The following is a 25,382-nucleotide window of genomic DNA, read 5'->3' as shown; positions in this document are numbered from 1 at the left end:
TCGTCCTTCAATTGTTTGACCCAAAGCGTGTTTCGGGAGGAGGCAAGGTTTACCTAACGGTGACATAGCTACACAAGATCACAACGCTGCTACTCTTCCCGGATTCGCTTAATTGAACGATGAAGTTTCCAATCATCAAGCTTCGAATCCTGCCCCCTAAAAGGCCTGTCATATCAGAGTATCATAGCCCTGTTCTAACAACTCGCATTAAACTTTTGACGGGATCCATTGTCACCGCCTCGTCGAGTACATCTCCGAGCAGGATCTGTTGTTCCTATCTGTCGTTCTAGCTTATTTATTCTAACAACCACATAGTGCAAGTTTTGGGATTTATCATAAACATTTCAATCCACTGCTGGCCTCCACAATAAATTTCTAATAAGACCAGAAGCGGCGAACATCAATAATCTTTCAACAACAATAACAAAGTCATCTTTCCACTTATTAGATTTTTGGTTTATTCATACTAAATATAAAAATATTAATGGATTTAAATAAACCTGACCTTTATTATTTTAAAAAGTACAGACTTATTTATTTTTTACTGACCGGTCTCATTTACTTACTTTGATACGCGATCACGCTCTAACAGCTCCTTTAGATAATCAGGATGTTGAAACTGTTGTCCACAAGTCAAGACTAGTTCGTCATAGTACTTCACGACGCCACCTTTCAAGTAAATGCATTTCTTTTGTCTAAAATCAGAAACATTTAAATACTCATTTGTAAAGATTATATTGGAAAAGAATTCACTTTTAATAGTGTCGGTGCAGCATCGCATTTTACATTCTGTTATATGTTATACCTATAGACTAATTGATGCGCGATTAACTATTCTGTTTTATTTTATTTATTGAAGTAGGCTATAGTGATTCCAATCAATAAGATATATTAACAATTATGAATATAATGAATGTGTACCTATCAATTCGTACCATTACGCCAGGTACGACGTCTAGATAAAAATAGTAGGGCACGCTCTTGATGTATCGATCTGTGTAGCGACCGTCACGAGGCACGCACGTGTCGGCCGCGCGCAGGCACTCCCCGACGGTGGGCAAGCCGTGCTCCGACAACAGTGTCAGGTTGGTAAAGGTTAAGTATGGTGACGTGGGCCTAGAAAGCAAAGAATTTAAAATTTCGACGTAAATACTATCTACAATGAAACACCAAAAAATTATCAAACGATCATTAGAAAAAAATTTACTGTTAGAACTGGATGCGGGAAGCGCAAGTCCTGTCATCAAGACAATTTTTAGAGGAGGCCTATGCCTTGCAGTGGGCGTCTATCGACTGATATAAATGAATAAATGAATTCCATTGCTATACATTTTTATTGCAGTTTAATTCTACCGCGTCTTCAAGCGAGTCGTCCGCAGAAATATAGTCGAGGCAAGAAGATGAACAGTTTTAAGACGTACAAAGATCAAAACACTAAAAGACATCAATGATTTTGATCTGGTGATGATACCACTATGGGACCACGTTCCCTTACGTTAATTTTCACTATTTTCTTTAATACCTGGGGTGTTTTGGCCTGTTTTATACATAACACGTCCTTCGGCGTATTTTTCCATACATTTATTGTATCGTTAATTGTAACGTTATAATTTAAAATTATTATTATGAAAACGAATTATCGATGAGTGTAAGAAATTAAAAAAAACATTCACCTACCCCATAATTAGGGTCTCTAGAAATGAAAGCCCAGTTCTACTTGCACCCACGACAACGATGCTCTTGTTGATGTATATCTTCGGCAAACTTGTCATCGGTCGATCCAACGTCCACAACGCGAAAGGGGCTGAACTAAATTAGCAATACAAAATATATCCTCCAATAATTAACACAAAATAAATTATATCTTCATTATACTTAAAAAGTAACTTTTAAATATGTAATGTGATACCGTAAACAGATCTTATATGAAACGTATGAAGGAAGTTAATGTCAATCAATGGACGTCATATCGCTAAAATGATGATCATGATGATGAATGCATCAGTTCAAATCATCACAGGTCGAGTACACGCTCTACAGTTGCACGCGTGCCTTGTAGAAATAATTACAGCAACGTTGCACAACCTAAATCATATCATCATAAGGATGAACCTAATAGCACTAAATTTTTTTAAGTATAATATTAAATAAATTTCTAAATCTATATTAAATTATATATTCAATATTTCTAAATCTATGCTCCGACAATACTGTAAATATTATTAGTACATAAAGTATAATAAATATATCATGTAAAATCTGTAAGCTAATTTGTTATTTCGCACCGCAGAAAACATACGTATTTTGATAACCCTGATATAAAATTTGACACTGACAATAATCAACTATATTCTATGCTTATTTTTATGCCCTAAAAACTATTATTACCTACTAGACTTTATTAAATTGTATATATATCCCACTGAGTTATACAGCTCTCTTATATCTAAAATACTATATCTCAAAATTTTAAGATATTTGCACATATATTTTAAAACTTGCAAACATCGTAATATATACATACATATAAAATTGAAAATAATAGTTTAGCCATATTCAGACCTTTCTTTGTAAGCCTTATCTTTGTCATGTTCAGGGACGAAGGGAACATGGCGATATGGTAGAACTGGTGCCATGTGACTCGCCATTGACATCAGATTCCGAACAGGATTCTAAAAATACACATATATTTTGTTCATACAACAGTTTAAATTTTGAAGATATTTGCTGTTAAAAAACAAAAATTTATTTTTCTTTAAATAATGACATTGTGTACGAATTATATTGTTATGGCCGTTGCTTTGACAATAACCGATCATTTTATAATTGAAAACCGAATTCTGACAACCAAACCAACATTTATTGGCATAAATATATAATTGATACATAAAATGTACCGTCGTATGTATTACAATATATTTGTTTGTAAATTACGGAATATATGAAACATGCAAATTCTTACAGCATCTCCTTTGGCGAACAGCCGACATGTCCAGAACAACTGTGTGTAATGACTTTGTCGCAAAACATCGCGCATATACCATCGACTATGGGGTTCCAAAGCCGGCGATAAAATTCCAACCAGCACCTACAATATTTGCAGTTAAAACAAGTCCAATTTTTGTTTTGAGAGAAAATATATTTTCAAGATCCAACTTAATGGTTCTTATGATTTTGAAATAGCTCAGCAAAGGTCGGCAAATTCTTCTAGAGCCAAATATAAGAAAAACATTGAAATTTTTTCAAGGTGCCATTTTTCTAAACGTATGTAGCATTCACAGTAAAATGCTCTATGTTACTGGCCAGTACTGCCACAATACCTTTTAGAGTAAACTATTTTTTTTTTATAATTGCTCTTGCGCGTTCGAATTCAATTTATAAAGTCGATTTAAATTCGAACGCCATCAGTGAGATTGTCGCTGCTATTGTGTTAAGGTCAAAATTGTAAGTAGTATGAAATTGTAAATAGTCTCCGTAAATATGTAAATAACATTTTCTTCATCATCGAAGAAGGACTAGATACGTTCATAAATAGGTGGTCATTTTAAGGGATTAACTCGGATCTTAAGTATATTTTCTAGCTCGTCTTCGCTAAAAATGTTTGATCTGTCGTAACCCTACATGAACAAAACTTCTATATAATATAATTCTATATATTATGTAATATAAAGGGAGTTTGTAATAAAAATCCTAACGACTCCTTTAATAAAGAATTAGAATCGCCGTTAATGTGAACTATGTTCTTGTGTTTCGGAAATTTTGGGTAATTACAAAAACTATTTATATACATTCATCTCATTCTCAACGTTTGTACGACAGCCGAAAAAAAAGTATTCAAACAGAGAAAATTGACTAATCTACTGTGACTAATACAATATCTGTGACATAAACAAGGTGAGTTATAGATTAGGATATACTCGATTAAATAAAAAAGTACATCTAAATATTAAATCGTAACATACATTTCCATCCGTTCCTGGCCTGTCCGGTTCTGGTTGCAAAGCATACTGAACGCGCACCGATATTGAATCCTCGACAGGTCTAAAAACGTATATATAAGCATTTGTAAGTACTTTTATATGGATATCTATTGTATTTCACTTTTCGTTTATGTACTTTAGACAATATTAAGGAAATGAATAAATATATTCATAATTCATTTTATTGTCAAGTCATCGTCATCTTTTCAGCTATAGGATGGACATTCTTTGTTGTAGACCCCTCCCATAGATTTTCAATAGGACCGGTTAGAATCGGTCTGAATTCAGCGTCTTCCGACAATATTGTCTGTCAATCTGTGGACTACCCAGACAGGCTTAGTAATTAAAAGAGAGGTTTCCGTTCAGCGCCACAAACGCTCGGCTACTTCCAGTCCACGAAAACTCTAAAATCAACTAAGCCAAACAGTGGCCGACAAAAAAAATAAACAATAGATAAATTACAAATCTTAGAAATACATTTTTATTACAAAATAAGAGCGACGTTCATCTAAAAGTGTATAGATACGATCATAACTAAATGCTGCAATACAAATTTTTTTAATATAGAATCCAGTTGTCATATTTTTCCATTTCACCGAAAAATAGCAAGGCTCATTAGTTGAGTATTTACTTTATGTAAACATTTTTTCCGTGTAAACAATAATAATAATTGTATATAGAAGTAGATAGTAATATACAAATCGGTACATTAGTACCGGTGCAGAATTATTAGAACCTCCATTCATGACGTAATCAATTGAATTAAAATCACAGATTATAATTATAAAAACGATTAACTCAAGCTATTGATTACGAATTAGTTATACAATATCGTGCAACATATAAACTATTTCTTAACATTCAAATACAAAAACTGAAGCAAATACTTTTTGTCTAATTTACCTACCATTTCTAACAATTTAAGTATGATTAATCTATGGATATACAATTTACAGTAATGTAAGAAACAAAAAATATTGAACACGAATCATTTCTTATAGTTCAATTTTATATATACGGTATATAAAAGCGTAATAGACAAAATACAATGTTTACATATTATTTTGTTTCAAAAAACTCTTTCTAGTGACGAACTACAACTAATACTTATTTATAGTAAAAGAAACTGAAAAAAAAAATATTACGCAAGTATAACCACTCCTACGGGTTGATTTCTACTTAAAAGAACATATGTGTCGAGCGTATCCGTGCTGAAACTAGACTCAATTAGTTCCAATAATTCGTTTTGCCGCGGCGCGTGTTCCAGTACATCGGTTAAATATTGCACGTCGTATTCCTCCGCCAAACGCACGCTCACCTCACTGTGTGGAAACGTTAGGCCAACATTAATACATACGCCCGGATAACTCTAAACCAACTAATATTCATTTAAATTTGATTAATATTGATTTGCTATTTATATTATTTTAATCACGGGTAATCTATATAATCATATCTGTACATCTGGATTTAATGATCAGCAATCAGGGAGGGCACGATCGACATAAACAATACGTAAGTTGACCAGAATATGAAACAATAGGAGTGTCTCTCTCTAACGAAAATGAGACCAGTAAGAATTCATATATTAATAATCTTCACATACGTTGCTGAATACTGGACAATACGCACGGTATACCCAAGAAAGATTAGCGCTTTTGAAATATGATGCTGGCGAAGGATGTTGCGCATATCTTGGACTTCCAAGAGATTTTGGGTTACTTCGGCCACATAGCTCGGAGGCAGCCAGAGAGTCTCAATAAGCTGGTTGTCGTAATATAAATAGAGGAAAAAAGACAAAGAAAGAGATGAACAATCTGATGGGCGAACTTTGTGCAGGTGGTGAAGGAGCCACACAATAACGGACGTACTTAGAAAAGCAACAGATGGAAAACTATGGAGACAAATCGTCGAATCCTCCACCAAGACTTTGCAGGAATGGCGCGACCTACAACTAAGGAGATAAACGACCAAAAAGAAAATTTTATTGTTAAGCGCAAAATTCGAGGGTGGTTAGACCAATCGCCACTTTTAATTTCATATTTACGTTAAGTACAACGAAGGTTCTAAAGGAGAGAAATTTCTGAAAAATCTAAAAAAGTAGTAAATTAACACCTGTCCCCAAGTATTAAACATTTGACATCAATTTATACGTAAAAATATAAATGTGCTTAGATGTAATCAAATAAAAAATGTGAACCATAAAGCATTACAATGAAAATATGATTTGATCAACAATATTATTAGTCTTGCAATGTGAAAAGACACGTGTCCTAATTGCGTGGTTAATACTAACAAAACAACAAATTTCCAAAAAATATTCTTCACTTTTCCAAAAATATATTTGTACTTTTGCGTAACAATGCATCACAACTTACCCTTTAACCGAATTAACATGCGCAACGAAAAGAGAATCATTGACAAAACGTCCTCTCACATTGTGCGGCGCGACTAGCTGAAAATACAAACAACTGTTTTTAACAGAAAATAACAAATTAATCTCAGATAAAACGAATTCATCAATGTTCACATACAACTCCACTCACAAGAACAGAAGACTGATAAGGTAAGGGCTGGAAGCTAGCCGCCTCCAACCGATCCCCAAGGTTAATTAATAGGGGAGATCTAGGTCCATGTGTGTGCATATCCATGTCCATATTTCAACACGTGCTTTATTTTATTCTAAATAAACTATTAATTATGTCTAAAACTCAATTTTATTTTAATATATATTTTAAATACAAATGAAAAACGTAGATACCGTAAAATGCTCTAAGAGCGGAAATGAAGGTTCGTCTGACGGTAAACATATAATGGCATAGTCCCTGCCTGGAAAAGTTTCAAATGCAGCCTCTAACAAATGGTAACCAAATCTGTAAACAAATTCTTTATTTCAGTGTGTATGTAGATGAATATTATGTCAATCTTTTTTAATTTCTCTTTAGAACGACAAAAAGTCTTTTTATTATGGTTTAAACCTTACTTTTATAACCCAGCCACCATAGTACCGTCTATCAAGCGGAACTTTTAGCACTGAAGGTCACAAAGTATGCCCTGTTGAATCCGGCACTGAGCTATAGTGTACATTGTGATACTCGATCTGCCCTCTAAACAGTAACACAGACCAATTGCCTACATCTTCTGGCAGAAGAGGCAAAGTACAACATAATCCAAATAAACAAAAAGGTAAGGAAATTAATGTGTTTACATAAAAGACAAAGCAGGGACTGTAAGTAAAAAAGCAGTATTAAAATTAAAAATAGAACCGCACTATAATAGGTGTTTTTTTCTTTTGTTAAGCGACAAATTCGTAGAGTCGCTTCACGAGTTGAAATGCCGTTACAGGGGAGGACATACGGCTACGACCACTAAGGTATTCTTTCCGGACGCGATGCCGCCTACTCAGTAGAGTAAAAACTAGAGTTTTACTCAGTGTTAACAGGTCACGGCTGATTTTTAAATATTTATATAAGTCTAAATGTAAGGACAGCCCGGTGTACGCCTGTGATGCGGAGGTGAGCCAAAGTATACACTAACCTAACAAATAATAACAGACTATCCTCTGTACAGAGGAATAAGAAATAATGTAGAAACAGAATTAAACACAAAAAAACTTAGTCAAACATAAACACTAATTGATAAAATAGTAAATCCTTAGCTAACAAAGTGATTAAGACAAATAAATAAGTAATTTAAAGTAAGCTGTAATATGTACCTTCTATAAATTTTTAAATAATATTACTTTTAAACATTAAATACAACAACTGAGGTAGGTTCTATAATCAAGTTTTGCAATCACATTAAGTTCAATAATAGTCTGAGTATCCAGCAATGTCTCTGACCATTGACATCAGGGGAACAAGCATAGAAGAACTTTACTATTGTTTATACCGAGCTGCGCCGGCATATTCATATATAGCTTGGTAGAGAAAAAAATTGAATCGATCAAGCCATTCTCGAGCCTTGCGCTTATATATTTATGGTGCGGTACATTTTTATTTTTTTAGAGATTCCCAACCTATAGATAACATACTATGATTTCCGTATATATCTTTATTACCACTCATCGATTAAAAAGTAAACAATATCTAAGTTATAATAAGCTAGAGTCGTAGATGTCATCCTATTACGAATGTTATACAGTGGTATAAGAATACCTCTCATCATAATCTTGGTGCATAGCAAACAGTTCAATAAGGATAGCATTTGGCGGTCCAGAATATCGTGTTGGCTCAGGGGACTTGCTCGGTGGCGCCGATGAAGCTGTCACAGAAAAAAAATGTCCACACATACAAGGTTTTAAACGTTTTAAACGGGTGAAGGTATTTTCTACAAAGTCTACAGGGGCAAATACGAAACAATGATTATATCTATAATATATACTAATTATATTGGGATCACTAGGTATTAAACCTAGTGATCCCAATTGTGAAATATCTTTTCCTTCCTATATAATCATTAGGGTGTTTATTTTTTCTGAGACGTGGCTTTTTGGACAGGGTGACTTAATTTATGGTATTGATTGTAAGGAAATGAGCTTTACAGCTACCTTAATAAAATTTTTACACCTATAACCAATCACCCTGTAATTATAGGCTTAACACTTACGAGACTTTTTTGCCCTTTCTTTTTTCGATCCTTTACTGTCCTCAAAGGAAAAAGAATCTTTACGTCTATCATCGAGTATCTTAGACAAATTATCACCGCCACTAAAAGTAAAATTTAATAATTAAAAATTATACATTTATATACATATATAACTGTCTTAAAAATACTTACCCTATCTTAGACTTCGAAATTTCTTCATAAGAAATCAAGCGCGGCATTCGAAGCAAACAAGTGTCAATATTGACAATGTCAAATTCTAGTTCCTCTTCATCGTCATCTAAAAGGTTCATAATATCCAGTTGGGCTTTGGTGCTCAAGTGTGAGATTTGCGATGACAACTCTTTCTCTTGTATTTTACGAACGATGCTATCTCTGTCTTCTTCTTCTTGGATCTATAGTTTTTTTTTAATAAGCAAATATTACTTCTTTCGAATTGGTTTTATTGAACGCCTACGAAAAGTCACGTCAGAGATGTAATGTACATATAAATATGTATTTATTGATAGTATTATTCGCAATTTTCTCCACATACTGCCATGTTTGGTATGTTGATTCTGTCATCACACATCATAACACATCATAACCTTTCTCAACATTATCTACCCATCTTAAATATCTAGTAAGTGGTTTATTCAGAAAATATACAAACAATTTTAAGTGGTTGAAGCGTGCTTTAATAGAATATATTAAAAACATTTAAAGTTAAACAGCAACCAGTTATTTTAATATTATTATTTAACACTTTTTTGGGACAGGCATATACCTTACTATATTCACCTTCTTTATCTCATGCTTCACAATTTCTCTCTTTATTCCCTCATTTACCCTTTATGTTTTGTTTCATTCTCATAGCATGCATCCACATTATATTCATGAAAGCAGTTAACCAGTTGAAATGGCATAGGGGCAACGGGCCGCATAGCGAAGAGAACATACGGCTGCTGAGTTTTTAAGTTTCTGGTGTTTACCAGGAACGAAAAAGTGTAGAGTAAAACGTCCACTCACGAGATGGACAAGTGAGATTGTTAAGGACAATAGAAAACGATAGAGGATGCAGGTCACTTCCATCCAGTCTTATTTAAAGTTTTATGGAGGAGGGATATGGAGGTCCTACGGCTAAAATGACAATAATTATGAAGACAACGATAGTATCAAATCGGACCTCTTCTCATAGCTTGTTTTCAATCTTGTTATCATCTCATAACCCATAGACTTCATAGACTATTAAAAATCATGTTGTTGTGCCTATACATTAAAGACTCATGCCAGGACTTGTGCAGCAGCATTACTCACCGTAGTTGATTTCGCTTCCAATAAGTCTAAAGGCGGCTCTCCAGAAACTTCATTAGGTTCGCTTATAAGATGAGCATTGTTTTGAAGACCTAGAAGGCTTGATAATACATTATTAAACAATTTTTTAAACTGTAATCGCAAGTAATTATGAGAAAATTGATATTATGAAAAAAGATGAAAAATATCAAACCTAATCGTCGATTCTATATCCTTGTTACGTTGTATCTCTTCTAAATGTCTTAGTCCCGCAAATGGTGTGAGATCAAAACTTTCTTCTAATGCTTCGTAGTTGATCTGCGTGTTGAGACACATTACTCCCACCGCCACCTCTTTGTACTGTTGATACCGACAGATATTTAAAGTACAATAATAGCAAATGCTATTTCAAATCTTCCGTAATAAAACTCTGAAATATTTTTTCTGAAGTAATACATTTGTTTATATGGGAATATTAACCTTAAAAATCCATTTCAGTATCTTTGTTACCCAATGTCAAAACCTGAGGTTATTAAGAATAACCGTTACAGATATATCTAACTAAATATTTATGAAATAAATTTAAATAATCATTATACAGAAAAAAGTGAAAGTTTAGACGCAATCACTACTCTCTAGCTGTAATATAATTCACTTCACCTCGCAAACCAGAATGACCCGTTCAGACTCGGGATGACGCGATATAAGTTCGCTTATATAAAACTCTCCATAGAGATCACGCATTCGCTTTGAACGTCGTTCAAGTATCGGTAGCAAGTCATCGTTGTCTTCTTCTCTATTTAAAAAAAAAGAGTATATATTAACAGTAACGAAAGTAAAGCATATAAGACGTGGTCGCTTACGATGTGTCTTATGAGAAAGCTCACGATCACCCGGACAACAATGAAGAGAGCTAAGATCAGAGCGCCGCTGTGAGATCAAATCAGAAATGAAGATATTCGCAGAAAAACAACGGTAACGTTGACGTTGCTCGTACAATTGTTCTTCTGAAGTGACAGTGGCTGACGGCTGATGGGGCCGTAACGTTATTGAACGGTGATCATAAGCCGGTAGACGCGGCGTAGGTATCTTCCCACTAGGTGGACCTACGACATACACACAACACGAGACCGTTCATCTTCGCGATTTTTGAGAGAGGCCTATGGCTTACAGTGGGCATCTGTCGGCTGACATGATAATGATGATAAACGATACTAAAAAAATATGTAACAGCTATGTTTGTAATATTGCAATCTTACACGGCTCGTCTAATACGCATGCGAAGACAAATTTCATTTCTTTCCGCAATCTGTAGAGATGGCAATCGGTCCCCGGACAAGCCACGCTCCATGACTTGGACGCGTTTGAATGCCGCCTCGCTTCGATGCTGTCCGGGCATTAGATCTGAATGATAAATATGAAAATATTGAAATACCGCGCAAAAATATAAATAAAAGTTTACTGCAAGAAAAATTCTCAAGCGGTCGTCCTTGTGCTGATTTATGTACACTCGTAAAAATGAAGCGAATAAACAAGCTAATTGATTCTTTTCAACAATTTACATGTTTTAGACTTCTGCAAAAATTACCATACTGTGTTGAGACCAAATCATTTACCTATTTTTAATTTCACGAATAACAACTTGGTCAATTATGACCAATTTAGTTTTATAAAATATATTAATCGGGAGTGTTCAATTTTTTATCGTTATTTTTGGTTTTCCATGTTGTTTTCACATATGATTGATGAACGTGTTGCATAAAAAAAGTATAAACAGTTTCCTTTATCGGTCTGCTTGTATGTTGTGTATAAGTAATTAAATAAAGCGTACGATTCAAAGACGGACAAAACAGAGCCCAACGAAAGAAATCGAGAAGTGATTAACACAAAAATTTGCAAACAAAATATTAACCTAGCTCATAAACCTCTTAATCGTGTAAACTGAACACTATTTTACCTAGCATCTCTGGCAGACTCTTCACCATTGCAATGTACTGAAGGTGTAAATCCTGCATAAACACAGATCTCAGCATATTATCAACAAGTTCGCGCCCGTACGACGGACTCCAGCAGAGTAAATGGATAAACAACGTGTTTCTAGTTGTTAGCTCTACAGATCTGTAAAGAGAATATTATCAGTCTCTTGGATTAAATTTGACACTTTTTTAATTATTATTCATTTAAAGTATGTAGTATATACCTATATACATATATATAAACACAGTACAGTGTTCACCAGAACTGTTACCAGAAAACGCACAACTTCCGTGTAGTTAACGTTATATACATATAGTTTTTTTTTTTTGGGAAATACATGTCCTTACTTTGAGTTTGAGTAATCTCATCAATCTCTAACATGTATGTACATCTATTGCAAGCCCCTTTTATCAATTGATGACCGCTCGTTCTAGTTTTCTTTATTAATCAAGTTCATCCAATGATTGTTCAAAATAAAACTCCGTTTACAATAAGACCGTCGTTTCTAGTTCGTCGTCTTGATAGTGTATCATCATCATAATATTAGCCGAATTGACTTCTACTGTTGGACATAGGCCCCCCGCGTAGATTTCTACTTCTTGTCTTAATTGAAACCATGAACATAATAAGAAATAAAACAAAGATAATAACACAATATTACATAAACAATAACATAGGCAAAATATACACTAAAAAAATATTGCGAATTACAGAATAGCCCCCAGTTTTTTTTTCGGAATGACGTCGTCAGTCGTGAAAAATATTCAAGTTATGCAGTGTGTGCCAACTGTTAATGGAAGTAAACCTCTGTATGGGTGCTATAATTAGGTACTTTAAGTGTCGCGCATAAATTACCTGTTTTTAAATTAAATTTGACCATATATCTCTAAGTAATTTGCAAATTTGCGATTGCGTAAGTACTAATAACGCAATCCGGTGGTAAAAACAAAAACACGTTTCACTTAATAGCTTGCATACAAATCGTTCACCTTGCCTTTGATGATCAAAATACAAATTTTTTGTTAATAGTTGTTTTACGTTAATGTCGTGAACTTTTATTTATTTATCGATAAAGATCTTAATCCTATGCTGATATGCGTCCTATGCTGCGCTTACCGGTCCTTAGTCTTCTGTTCAGAAACTGACCCAGCGGCTATCTGCTCTGTGTGCTAAATAAGCTGTCAACTTGACAGTTAGACATAAATGTGTTAAATATAGTGCTTACTATTATATACTGAAAAACATACTTATACTTTGTCCATATGTAACTCTCCCATGCAGCTTCACTGATCGATGGCATCAAAGGAAAATCTTGTAGTGCTAAGAACCCTACCAGATGATCATTTTCATTTAGTTGACATACAGATAATACGCAGCTTTTTCTGTAACCAATTATAGTATATACAAGTTATTGATTCTCTTTGACGAGAGAATTTAGGCGTGTAAAAACACGCACAGATAATTCTGTTTTTTGCTATAAGACAGTCGTGGCTATTAGAGTTATGTAACTACTAAACATACCAAGACAAGAGCAAATGTAGCACTAATAGTGACACGACATTGATGAGCATATTTGTTGAGCCTGAGTATACATCACTTTTAAAAATACGTTATTTTTTTTTGTTTTCCTTAGTAATTAATTAATGATCGTAAACCAACGAGATTATTCACATAAACCCAACATCTTTCTATCATGACAGCCGGTCTGGCAGCGTTGTAATAATACTCGGCATTTTATTTGGCACATCACAGCTGAGTTCGGTTTTGTAATCTTTAATAAAAACAATTTTTACGCCAAAAGTATTTTTGTTTTGTATTTGCATGACAGATTTAAATGTGTTGTGTATATAACAGATAACAAAAATGTATCTTTAGTTGCTAAATATTACCTTATTTTACATAAAAAGTGATAGGATATAGGAGGATAAAGGGTGATAGTGTTTTCATGGTTCAAATTTTTTCGCTGAAAAAAGAAACACATGTACATTCACCCATTTAAAACTTTTACACCCATAACCAATTATCCTACTACTACATCCATATTTAGTATTATTAGTATAACCGGCATTTGATTTGGCACATCGGAAAAGTCATGACGATGGCGGAAAAGTACGATGATCGGGCGAGTTCGGTTATGTTTGTCTTGTGAACATCTCTTTGTAAATATTTTCGTCACAAATATTAATCATTAAGAAAAAAAAATGATTTTATCTATTATAAGATAAAAGAAATTTTATTACATAGTAAATTTGAATTATGTGTAATACACTATAGATAAAATATATTATCACCTGTTCTGAGTTTATATATGTATATTTTAATAATGAAATTTCAATAATCTTAAAGTTATCTTGACGATACCTTTCACGGGTTGCTGCTTACCGCACACGACATTGTCAATAAGGTCGACATCCTTGAGTACCATCCAGGATTCTGTTAGGAAGAACTTATCACCTACTATAAAGAAATCACCCCGCTTGTTTTATTTTAAGGTACAATAAAATAATTTGGTGGCAATGTCCAAATAGTTTTTAAAGAACGTTATTTTTAAATTCAATTTAAAAAAAAAGACATATGGGTATTTTAAATGATAATAAATAATAACATAAATGCCTACATCAAGGTCTGGATATCCGAAGATTTACTAATTCGAAAATTCGCAGCCATCGATTCGTTGACCAGCTCGTGTATCTTAACAGCATCCTCTTGTACAGCAAGACGCATCTTTCCTAATTCAGGGACATATCTATCTCTAAGCCTCTCGGAAATTGCTAAAAAATATTTTTAAACGTATTTATTTGTAACATAAACACAATTCACAAAGTAATGACCAAAATATTATCGCTTATTTACCACTACTCATATTTATTTGCTTTAACAAACTATTAAGAATTATTTCCTATGGGATACGTATCCCAGAGTATTTGACACTATCAATATCACGAATTTCTTAATATTTTCAGACAGCACTATCAAAGAGTTTTTATAGTGGTTCAACACTAAACTAATTTACAGACTAAATTACAGAACGCATAACAACATGAAAAATTAATATTATAAATATCGAAGAGATTTGATGCTATGTCTATATAAAACATTTCCTGATTTATTTTCACTGTTTTACACTTTAAGTAATGGTGGACTTAATGCCTTTTAATTTATATATGTTCTCATCATGTCAACCTAGGGTGGTGCAGACATAAGAAGTAGGAAAGTGATTATTGCGATCGAAAAATTACACGGAACATTATATACTAACTGATATAAAAAGTACACGAACTATGAGATTATCAATTAGAGTGGAATTACGTAAATTCTTCCGACATAAAGTCTCGGGAACATTTTTAACGTAAAAAGCTTTGCTGAATGTAATTCCCAAGGGGAGTTGACACCAGAGTAGGGCGCCAAGGAAAATCTTAAACAGTGACGAAGAGAGCTAAACCTCGGCTAGATCGGTTGCTATTATCATATTTTCGGAAGAACTTCTACCAACATTAGTAACACTGCTACTAGAACCGCTATATCGCGCCATAGGAAAACTAAGCGGGTTGGGATCGAAGAAAAAAGAACGCCGTCTCTGGGAACGTAGACGCTTTCCCCTCCTCTCGCGGCGAGTAATCTAATAAATTATTGTTTAGTATCTGTCTCCGCACTTTTTACATACTGACGCGGTTTATTGGACTTTTGCATTTCAATAGGCAAGATAAATTAAGGTATCTTATTTCAGAGTGATCACTTTATATAGATCGATTATAAATCTGTCTGAACCTATTGGTTGGAAGCGAAGCGCTTTTAGCATCCTTCAACGGTGTTTCCGATAAGGCTGTAAATGCATTTTTAAAATAAAACAAACACTTAGACTTAATTTATTTAATGTCCTTACATTAAAACCTGAATTTTAAAATACACAAATACTAAATAATTTTGTAAAAAGCTTAGTCACATTCGACGGAACTGACATTTAAATATTGACCTTAACGTAACAAATTAAAACCACATTTCATCGAGTACTACGCTTAATATACAAATAACGAAAAGCTTAATAAAAATAATTTAATTCTGTAACAAATTAATCTAGTTTTAATTACCGTCAATAAATATATGACTTCATCGAGTGGGTCTTTGGAGCAAGGTCAACATATATCACTTATGTTTTATGTTCATAAGGTAATCAAGAATTGATTGAAAAGATTTATTCTAAAACACAAGCTAATATAACAGGAGTCTTTTGAAACCACAGACCTAGAGACTCCAGCATGTTTTTAATGGGAAAAGTCAACTCCAGTTTACTTATTTAAATAAAAACTAAGGTAAAAATTATGACCTAAATATTGCTAAGTGTTTTGACTATTTCAAACCAAACACAATATGTTTCTCTCGAAAAATAAGTAAATACTAATAAATTAAACATCACTTAAATCAGAGATCGGAATATTTTAGAAACTTCTTGATTTTGGTTTGAAAGAGCGCTTAGGCGGACGTTAGTTTGAATATTTAAAAAAATTACATATTCATTTTACTTTTAATTTTGGGCAAACGACATATATCTTTAAGTTGTTGCTGCGAATTAAAAATTTCTAGTGTTCTTGGACGATATCCAAGCGACAGAACAAAACATGATTATTCAGTGCCTAAATTTTTACAAAAGATTTAAAACCGACAATTACTTTGCCTTTTTTCAATAAATATGGTTTCTAATTAATACATAACTGTATGAGCCTATTAAGTACGTTTTTGTTTTTTATTAATTCAAATTGTGTATCTACTCTTGTATAAAAAATGGAAATGTGTTCAAATTATATCTGACGAAAATATCGTGATTTGTACCAAACTTCGAAAATTTCATGTTTTAAAAAGTACTGCATACAAGAAATGTATGAAAAGAATCATGTTTTGTTCAGATTTTGTTTATTATTTTTAAACAAAGTAATTTCATGATTTGTACCAAATTATTTGGAAACTCGATTTAGTATAATAAAGTACTGCCGTCATCAGAAATGTATGAAATGTATCATGTTTTTAAAGATTTAGTTTATTCATATCTTTTAACTTGGAAATATCATGATTGGTCAAACTTTGAACTTCAGAAGCTATTTTATACTCTGCCATTACTAACTTTTTTTTTAAATAGCAGTGGAATTACCATGTATTATTCTGTTACTCCTCATCTATGCATATATATATCTATGCGTATTTACAGTTTATTTGTGACATTATTGAATTTTTGATGAGCACACACAGACCATGGTGCCTAGAGCCTAATAAATGCGTAAACATTATCACATCTAATCGACAACCTCGATCTATGACAATCTAGAGTATTTATTCTGTTTACTAAAAGGAAATATGGAAAACGGTATCTATCTCCAAATAGATACCTACGAGTAATTACTTAGTACTTTCTTTAACGTTAACGACATTTCCAGGGACATTTATTTTATTATAACGATTTCACCAAACAATTTCAAAAATATTTACTTTATATTCTTAAATTTTGAATACGCCTAATAATTTAATATACTAGGTGACAGTAGGTGGAAACGTATAAGAAATAAGAGTAATTATTGCACCTTGCGCAATAAAGCATGCAATTGTAATAGAAAAGCAGAAAGAATGTCAAGTGCTATTTTGTTAAGTTGTTAAGTTTGTTAAGTTTAACATTAAAAGCGATAAACAGGATTGATAAATGTATATTTGTATAATTGCTTTCATAGAAATAAAATATTATTTCATGAAATAATATACACCATGTAAATAAGCAGGTCACGGTATAGTTTTCATGGGTAACATTTACTAACCAATAGCGACCTCATTACTCATTTCCTAAGGTGGAAAAATACAAGAACTAGTATCAATGATTATGCTGTAAACAACTGTTTTATAAAATTCATTATCATTTTTAATTAAATAAGATACAAACTATATTATTAAAATTATTACTATAGTGCTACCGAAACCGTTGTACCGCGCCACAGGTATGCTATATTTTCCTCGACCCCCGCCTCGTCGAGATTTCCTAAAGCGCGGTACAGCTGTTTCGGTTCTATTAAAGTTTAACATACAACACTAATTCACAGATTCCCTATGATCCAGATGTGTATTTTAATTGTACAAAAATATAATTAATACACTATTTCCATACATATTGTTTGTAATTAAAATGGTCTGAAATAAATTGGTGTGATTTAGTCTATCAGGATACATTATTACTTTGATTTTTATGTTAGTAACATTTTACATTATTTGCATACTCTATCAGTAAGACACCTTTATTCAGTTACATCATAAAACTAGAAGCAAGTGGACAAGTTAATTATAATAAAACATTACCAAACTATCTATAACTCTCTTACGTACATTTACAATATAAAACTAATTTATTTTAACATCACTTACATTCTGAATAGCTTCAGAAGTACATTAATCACTTAACACCGAATTTATTAGAATAGGTTTTATCACGCGAGTATATGTGACATGTAAAATGGTTACTTAAGGCAAGTGGGATTAACATGGCTAATTTAATCCGCGAAAGTATATAAATGTCTATATATTTCACACCGAGATCATTAAAATGTAATAGAAATGACCATTTCCTATATAAATGTAGATATTTTAACGAAACAGTCATGTATGCAACTCAATGTTTTGTATAATTACACTAAATAAAAAATCCGTAATAAAATATGTGAAAACCTTTTTTGTTATTAATATATTGTAAAGGTTTTAGAACAGGTAACCATAATGTCAAATAAAGCTAAAAGCTAGAAGACTAAGGTTCGAAAACCAAATATATTTGTTAAAATAAAATTTCCTTTGCAAAAGGAAAATAAAAATGATCAGGCTATAATAACAATGATTTTAAAATGGATGTTTGTAATGTATGTAGTATATGTATTTCATCCAGACCATATATACTGGCTTTTTTTTACTTTACGACTACTTTTGTTTATGAAATTTTAAAACATATGTAACACATTAACTTTTTAAAATAATTTCAAATTATAGCCAAAAATTTAGTTTTTTATAATGGTTTAGTGCTTAGGCCTAACCATAACAAAACCAATGATTTTATACGCCAATGAAGATATAACAAAAAAAGATTTACTTGAAGTGATAAGTAATAAATTTGTAAAACGCTGTTGTGAAACACTAGAACCTAATCCACATAAACACTTCATCATTCATTCAAGTTACATTTATATATACCTTTACAATGATTGTTTGTAAAATATCTTTCGGTGGTGGTGGATAATGTTTTTTTTTTGCACTGTGCCTATCTTTGTGAATAAACAATGCAAATTTCTTACAGAAACCACCATGAATCTTATGAAATCCAAAATCTTATTCTAAGCATGCTTAAACAAATATATGTACATAGGTCAAAGCTTTTTGCGTATACTGACACTTGATTTTTGTTACAAAACTAAATCTCTTGTGTATATTACTTTACCAGCTACATTATTATTCTAACTTAGGAATCTAATTGCCTTAATCTGAAGTTACATAAATAACCTAATTGATATTCCCAATATAATTATTGTAAATGTCAATTGTAAACAGAATCATTTAACCAAATTTGTTATAAACACTGCAATATTATTGATTGAAATAGTTAATCCTCATTATGTCAAATATGGTAAAATAATGTTGGTTTACTTATAAATATAATTATTTATCATTTTAAACAATGGAATGGTCTAATTACCAATGGTACTATTATTTCTAACATGTCCAGGGGTGAATAAAATCATATTAAAAATGTCGTAATTTTATGAATAATCTCTTAGATATATTTACAATAAGCGTTCCATTAGTAAAAAAAACTTCAGACTTTTTAAACATTGTGTACAGGTAATTTGAAAAGTAGACATTGACTATTGCCATGGTATTTCTTTAATAGAAATTATGCCTACGTACAAAGGTCAAACAGCTGAGAAAGGCTTCGGCAAACGCAGTAAGTTATATTACGCGTTATAACTTTGCGACAAATTAATACATTAAGCTAAAAATTGTTATAATGCTCATGTACATTCTCCAATTTAACTTTATATTTCGTGAATAAATACAATGCATGCAAATAATGTTGTACAATGTATTTTCCTTCTATTTCACTTAATTTATACTTAGTGATTAAATACAATGTATTATAATGATGTTATACAATGTATTTCGATTTTGATTGACGCGTGGTTAGCTATGACTTACATCACTTGGCAGGCTTGTGCTTTGGTGGTGTGGTAGGAGGTCCGCCCTGCTCTGCAGAGGCCCCAATGGCCACACCCTCACTATCCACCTCCGTCTATTAATCAACGAGAATTATCCAGATAAGCCACCATTTTTAAGTACAAATTGTATTGAAACAAATCTATTATGATATAACTACATGTCAGTCCTTACCTTTTCATCTTTTGCATTGCTTTGTGGTGAAGATTTACCATTATTGCCATTTGTGTTGTCAGATTCATTGTCACCTTCTGTGCTTGTTGTTCCTGTTTTAATAATATTTGTAAAAGAAAGCAATAATTTTTTAGTATTGATTGTTTCATATAATATTTAACATTCATTATAGGGATTCTTAACCTTAAATAATAGATCACATAACAGAATAATATATTTTTTTCGTTTTTGTGGAACTTGTACAATTAATGGTCATGTTTGTAGAATTGTCTAGAATAGACTATAAAGTAATAAATTTAAAATAATAAAGAATTTACAAAAACATAAGAAATTGCTTTGTCTAACATATGAAGGATAATGTTTTATATTATTTTTGTTTATAATGTTTTATTTATATTACATGTTTCCATGGGAAATCATATGTACATACATATATATATACATACATAAATATTTCAACAACATGTTTAATAATATTTACCTGGTTGTATGTGATTAGCATTTCCACGTTCAGCTTCGTGTTCTCGCAATACGGCGTCCAAGTTATAGCGGCGCCGGTAAGATATAAAGAAGGTACGCACATGAGCTTCTGTCTTTGTACCAAGCGTCTCTGCTATGGCTTGAAAATCTTTTCCTAAAATTTATACACTTAAAATGATTGATATCCATCACATGTATAAAAATTACATAACAATTACATATTTATTGATACAATTTTGTAATTATTATATAAATTTAAATGTTATTTAACATTTTCACTAAAATATGTTGGTGTATTTGAGGGTTAGATATTAGACTAAAATTATTTGGTTTTTATGGATCTAGAGACCGCAACTATGTCTGGCTAGCACTTGTGGATCTCCATCTCACTTTCCATAAAAAAATAATCTTCATATGGTACCCCTTGAAAACTTTTGTTGCTATTTAATACGGAAGACAAGAATCTTTATTATTTATATGGACACAAGAAAAAGGGGAAATAATAACTCAAAAACTAATCTAAGACAGGGAAATTTTTGTAATATACTGGCCGTTACCAGACTTCATTCAGGCCTTTTCAAGACTCATTTGCTTACCATATTTCCTGACCGCTGTAACAGCCATAAGTAATTCATCATTAGTCCAACGTGAATTAATTTTTGCGGGCGGTTCTCCAGGTCGCAGTTCCTCCACTCCTGCATCGCCAACTTTACGTTTCATGGCACTTAATTGTTGCTTATTCTGTTGAACCTGCATAGAAATAGCTTTTGAGCGCATAGGCCCTTCATATTCATACATATATTAGAAGCAAATATGTAAATGAAAATCACTACTTTGGAATATTTTGCATACCTGGATTATCCAAATTCTACAAATAAGGGTTTTAATATTCGAAAAATAAAGCAAGTACATCACGCAGAGAACCGATAGTTGCTATATGTGTGCAGAATACATTTTGTTGACTGTATGATATATTCATCTATGTTCAAATGATTATCTATTGACTAGTGTAAAAGTTACTCATTTTCCACATTCTCACTTTACATCACACAAACCGTATGTCTCGTACCCGCTATGTGACAACTGTTTTCAACTGGAAGGCGCACCGTGTCAACGTAAGGGTGAGAATGTGTCGCGATACTAAATAGCGACTTTTGGCGAGTTGCATCTTACTTGTCTCTTGAGCGATATGATTTCTCTGTCCATCGCTTTGAGCATGGCTTCGCCCTGATTGATAAGGCCGGGCTGCGGCGGGTCTCCGGGCTGAGGACCGGTTGCCATGGCGACGAGATCATCATGATTGATGTAAATGCCTCTCGGCAAGCGGTGCTTGTATCGCTGTTGTTTCGAGCCGGGCCCGCGTCGCCCCGACGGACCGCAGAGCGGCCTCATAGTTCCCGTGCGTCTGTCACATTACCGCCATTGTACTAACAACCTTACATCATTAAAACCGACGAGTTACCAAAAAAAAGGATTTCGGGGATGGTTAATAATATAAGATAAAAATAAAAATTGCTAATTCAAAATTAGAAAAATTAAGTTCACAACATTTTACTCTGTAAATTTTAAGCTTCTTTCAATCAATATTTACAAATTATTAAGATTATTATTAAAAAAACCGTTAAATATCCTACTTAATAGAAATAGCTCTGGTTATATCAAATACATGCAAATAATGATCGGAAGGGATACTCGAAATGAAATTAATTACGTTACCGACCTGGCGTGCACGAGGCATGCCTGACACAACTTCTGAGAGTTATGCGCCGTGGTTTGGGTGCACAGAATGCCGCAAACGGTGCACCACTTTCCCGGGCCTTCGCTGCCACCCTCGCCCTAAACCCCAATTCAACATTTTACAATCTAACCTCGAACCAATACAAACCGACACATAACCTACATGAGAACAAACAACTGCTATGGACTCCTCACACACTTCATTTAATAACCCATTTACTTACAAAATGATATTCTGCACACATTAAAACAATAACACAAGAATTTAGAACTCCTGGGGGCTGTTAAAGGAAGCATGCGGGAACACTTAAGGTTAAAGGAAAAGGGTCAGGATTAACCATCAAATGTAAATTACTTGTTAGCTTTGGTCAGATTTCATTAGATTTAGAACAAAACTGATATCATTTCTGTTATTTTTACAAATTTCATTGTTTTGAACTGGGAAAAATCTTCCATTACATGTGATGATGAATCTTATAAACATTTAGACAGCCATAAATTATAAATAAAAATTAAACTTAAATATGGTTGGACATAGTTGGTAGATATAAATGCAGAGCAGTCAACTTAAAATAAGAAGCAACAATAAGCAGTAAACAGAAATTAACAGAACAATTAAACAAAAGTTTACAAATGAAGAATAAAAATAGAAAAATGAACAAAGTTTTTACATGTTTAAAAAAAGGAGTACACAGAAATATAATAGAACAACATAATTCTAAAGAATCAAAAATAAAGTAAATTTCAAAAGGTTTTGGATATAAATATAGACATGAAAGACCATGGCTGGTGGACATTGATTTCCATTTTATTTATAGTGGTGTAGCCACAAGAAATATAATGAATGAAATTTTTTTTTTTTGTTAACAATACAATAAAGTGCATATATTGCTTTGTGAAGATTAATTGTAAGAATAAGACAGACAATCAAATTCAGCTAGGACATTCAATAAATATTAATGAATGACAATAAATAGCAGAAAGTTTTGTGGACTCAAAATAGACATTCAACATTAAACTGGTCTGTTTATCACCAAACTCATACTTGTTGTGGGGAAGCTTTTCACCCACCTCGCCTTGGTGTCCCGTGCGTAGAGATGAACCACCCGCCGGTAAGGACTTGCCTCCTCGGACAATACCTCGGTGGATAGTCCACTTCTGTCATATCCAACACAAGTCCATCATAACATAGCAATGAATATTAAGTACCCACAATTCAAAATAGCTAACTGTTACATAAATTTTTATTTACGTTATTTCAGATCTAGCTGAAGACATTGTCTACATGCAAAGATTGAATTAGGTTAATCATAGGGGTAAAATTATTTAACAGAGTATTTTTAATGGATATATTCAAATGCTATATTCCTTAAAACAATCTACTCTGCATTTCTATTTACTGACTATGTGCTCTTGTATAATATTGGACAATCCAGATACTGTAGATTTATAAAACAATCACTGGAGAAATTTAACTTTATTTGTCCATAAAATTATGAATTGCATACAAAAAATAGAGCAAATAAATTTAGTAATGTTAATGACACATGGGGATTAAAAAAACTACACATACCTTTTCATCATTATCTGACTCCTTATCGGAACCACCAGGCTCAGAGCCTGCTCCTGACTCCCTCTTGCCCGTACCTGAACCAGTAGCATTACGACCTTCTCCAACAACATCCATTAATGATGTCCGAGCTCTTGTTTTTTTCCATGAATAATAGTATTTTACTAATGAGGCAATTGATTTATCAGGCAGCTGTTGAACAGATTACATCTTAAATGTCAATAACATATTGTAATGTTATTTGTGTTTTTATTGTTTAAAAATATACCATTTGTCTTATCCTGTGAAAACTTTTCCCATGAAATTGAAAAGCCTGTTCAAACAACACTTTATCTTCAACTGTCCATTCATCCGGAAAAGGTGTAAAATTAGCAAGATCCATAGAGGCACGGTTCAGATCATGCTTATGCCAAAATAACATTCCCAAAGCTTGTTCACCATTATATCCATATTTTTCTTTGGCTGTTGTTATATATTCATCCACTGGAATGTAAAGATAAAATTAATAATTTATGCCATAAAACATAAGCTGCATATCTCCACAAAATTTACTCACATTTAATATCGGATATATCAGATGTTGGTGACCAGACCAATAAAGCTCTGTCAGAAATTTGTTCAGGTCTCCTTTGCTCTACAGGTTCCAGTTCAGGACAAACAGCCTGGTAATCACGACCCACTCTAATTTTCTCGGCTGCAAATGGTACTACTGCTTGGTTTCGTTTTAATGAGTTGATGATGAGAACGCAGCATGTAGGCAGATGATGGGAAGCATAAAAAATAAAGCATGATATGAATGCAAAAATTACTGATAACATGAGGCGACTAGCAAAGTAAACAAAAAGTCGGTTATTGGTATAATGGTTTTAATGATTGATGATAATTTATGTGTACAGCGTTCACTGCACCATTTGACATGCACAAAATTCTTAAACCATTAATCAAAAATAGGACCCAAATCCCACTTTAATATTTGACAATTATGTAAAACTTCCCATACCGTTTTCGTCCTCTGAGCTTGAATCTGGACTTCCATGGCCATTAGGGCTCGGCCCTCTCGATCGCTTCCCGTTTCGAACATCACTACTTCTTTCAGCCAACACCATGATTAATTAATTTCGCACAAAATCCCGCAAATGTGTTAAGGAAAATGCTCAATTTACTCGTTCATCTATATTATGTTTTGATTAAGAAACAACAAAACGCAAATAAAACTAAATGCGAAGCTTCGCACTTCAATTCAAACGTGATTCAAACCACCGCATCAATAATTTGACAAACCAGCGATAGAACGTAATGATTCATTACAAGGCGTCTGTACAGCAGGCATTCACTTTGGCCCAGGCGTGGATATTTTTATT

At 32.9% G+C, this 25,382-nt stretch overlaps 2 protein-coding genes across 4 annotated transcripts in view; both read right to left on the bottom strand.

The window, feature by feature from the left end:
• The window catches only part of LOC137932258 (cilia- and flagella-associated protein 61-like), a 27,923-nt gene extending 11,831 nt beyond the window's left edge, over window positions 1-16,092 (bottom strand). The window contains exons 1-20 of the mRNA XM_068775864.1: window positions 16,077-16,092; window positions 14,452-14,605; window positions 13,082-13,216; window positions 11,815-11,975; window positions 11,117-11,261; window positions 10,518-10,653; window positions 10,072-10,217; window positions 9,882-9,978; window positions 8,760-8,980; window positions 8,589-8,689; window positions 8,138-8,243; window positions 6,742-6,853; window positions 6,359-6,435; window positions 5,126-5,302; window positions 3,963-4,041; window positions 2,963-3,088; window positions 2,563-2,672; window positions 1,678-1,809; window positions 922-1,116; window positions 567-695 (exon numbers count right to left, since the gene is read on the bottom strand). Of these exons, the coding sequence (XP_068631965.1) occupies window positions 567-695; window positions 922-1,116; window positions 1,678-1,809; window positions 2,563-2,672; window positions 2,963-3,088; window positions 3,963-4,041; window positions 5,126-5,302; window positions 6,359-6,435; window positions 6,742-6,853; window positions 8,138-8,243; window positions 8,589-8,689; window positions 8,760-8,980; window positions 9,882-9,978; window positions 10,072-10,217; window positions 10,518-10,653; window positions 11,117-11,261; window positions 11,815-11,975; window positions 13,082-13,216; window positions 14,452-14,605; window positions 16,077-16,092 (2,555 nt within the window). The remainder of the gene's footprint in view (window positions 1-566; window positions 696-921; window positions 1,117-1,677; window positions 1,810-2,562; window positions 2,673-2,962; window positions 3,089-3,962; window positions 4,042-5,125; window positions 5,303-6,358; window positions 6,436-6,741; window positions 6,854-8,137; window positions 8,244-8,588; window positions 8,690-8,759; window positions 8,981-9,881; window positions 9,979-10,071; window positions 10,218-10,517; window positions 10,654-11,116; window positions 11,262-11,814; window positions 11,976-13,081; window positions 13,217-14,451; window positions 14,606-16,076) is intronic.
• CoRest (REST corepressor) lies at window positions 15,719-25,382 on the bottom strand. 3 transcript variants are annotated; one of them, XM_068771778.1, is made up of 11 exons: window positions 25,022-25,382; window positions 24,578-24,715; window positions 24,290-24,504; window positions 24,025-24,213; window positions 23,523-23,609; window positions 22,435-22,550; window positions 21,888-22,119; window positions 21,311-21,464; window positions 20,716-20,868; window positions 20,235-20,326; window positions 15,719-20,136 (listed from the first exon to the last, which is right to left on the bottom strand). In XM_068771778.1, exons 1-11 carry the CDS (start codon window positions 25,125-25,127, stop codon window positions 20,044-20,046), a joined length of 1,575 nt encoding a protein of 524 aa, XP_068627879.1. In that variant the 5' UTR covers window positions 25,128-25,382; the 3' UTR covers window positions 15,719-20,043. The 3 variants fall into 3 exon arrangements, with proteins under 3 accessions (XP_068627879.1, XP_068627870.1, XP_068627887.1); XM_068771769.1 differs by having other exon boundaries at window positions 24,578-24,730; window positions 25,022-25,381; XM_068771786.1 differs by lacking the exon at window positions 23,523-23,609 and having other exon boundaries at window positions 24,578-24,730; window positions 25,022-25,379.

This window comes from Battus philenor, unplaced genomic scaffold (assembly GCF_028537555.1).
Source record: "Battus philenor isolate CCGP_79_NKW_IND1 unplaced genomic scaffold, ilBatPhil1.0.hap1 SCAF_11, whole genome shotgun sequence".
Taxonomy (NCBI): Eukaryota; Metazoa; Arthropoda; class Insecta; order Lepidoptera; family Papilionidae; genus Battus; species Battus philenor.
This window is presented reverse-complemented; position numbering and strand designations above follow the sequence as displayed.

Bases quoted from the DNA above. Each gene is read 5' to 3' on its own strand.
- CoRest (XM_068771769.1), bottom strand. From the start codon at position 25,127: ATGGTGTTGGCTGAAAGAAGTAGTGATGTTCGAAACGGGAAGCGATCG. The intron at 24,214-24,289 runs GTATATTTTTAA...TCTGTTCAACAG, and splicing joins TTCACAGGATAAGACAAATG to CTGCCTGATAAATCAATTGC. The intron at 20,137-20,234 runs GTAAGGACTGAC...GTTGATTAATAG, and splicing joins GCAATGCAAAAGATGAAAAG to ACGGAGGTGGATAGTGAGGG.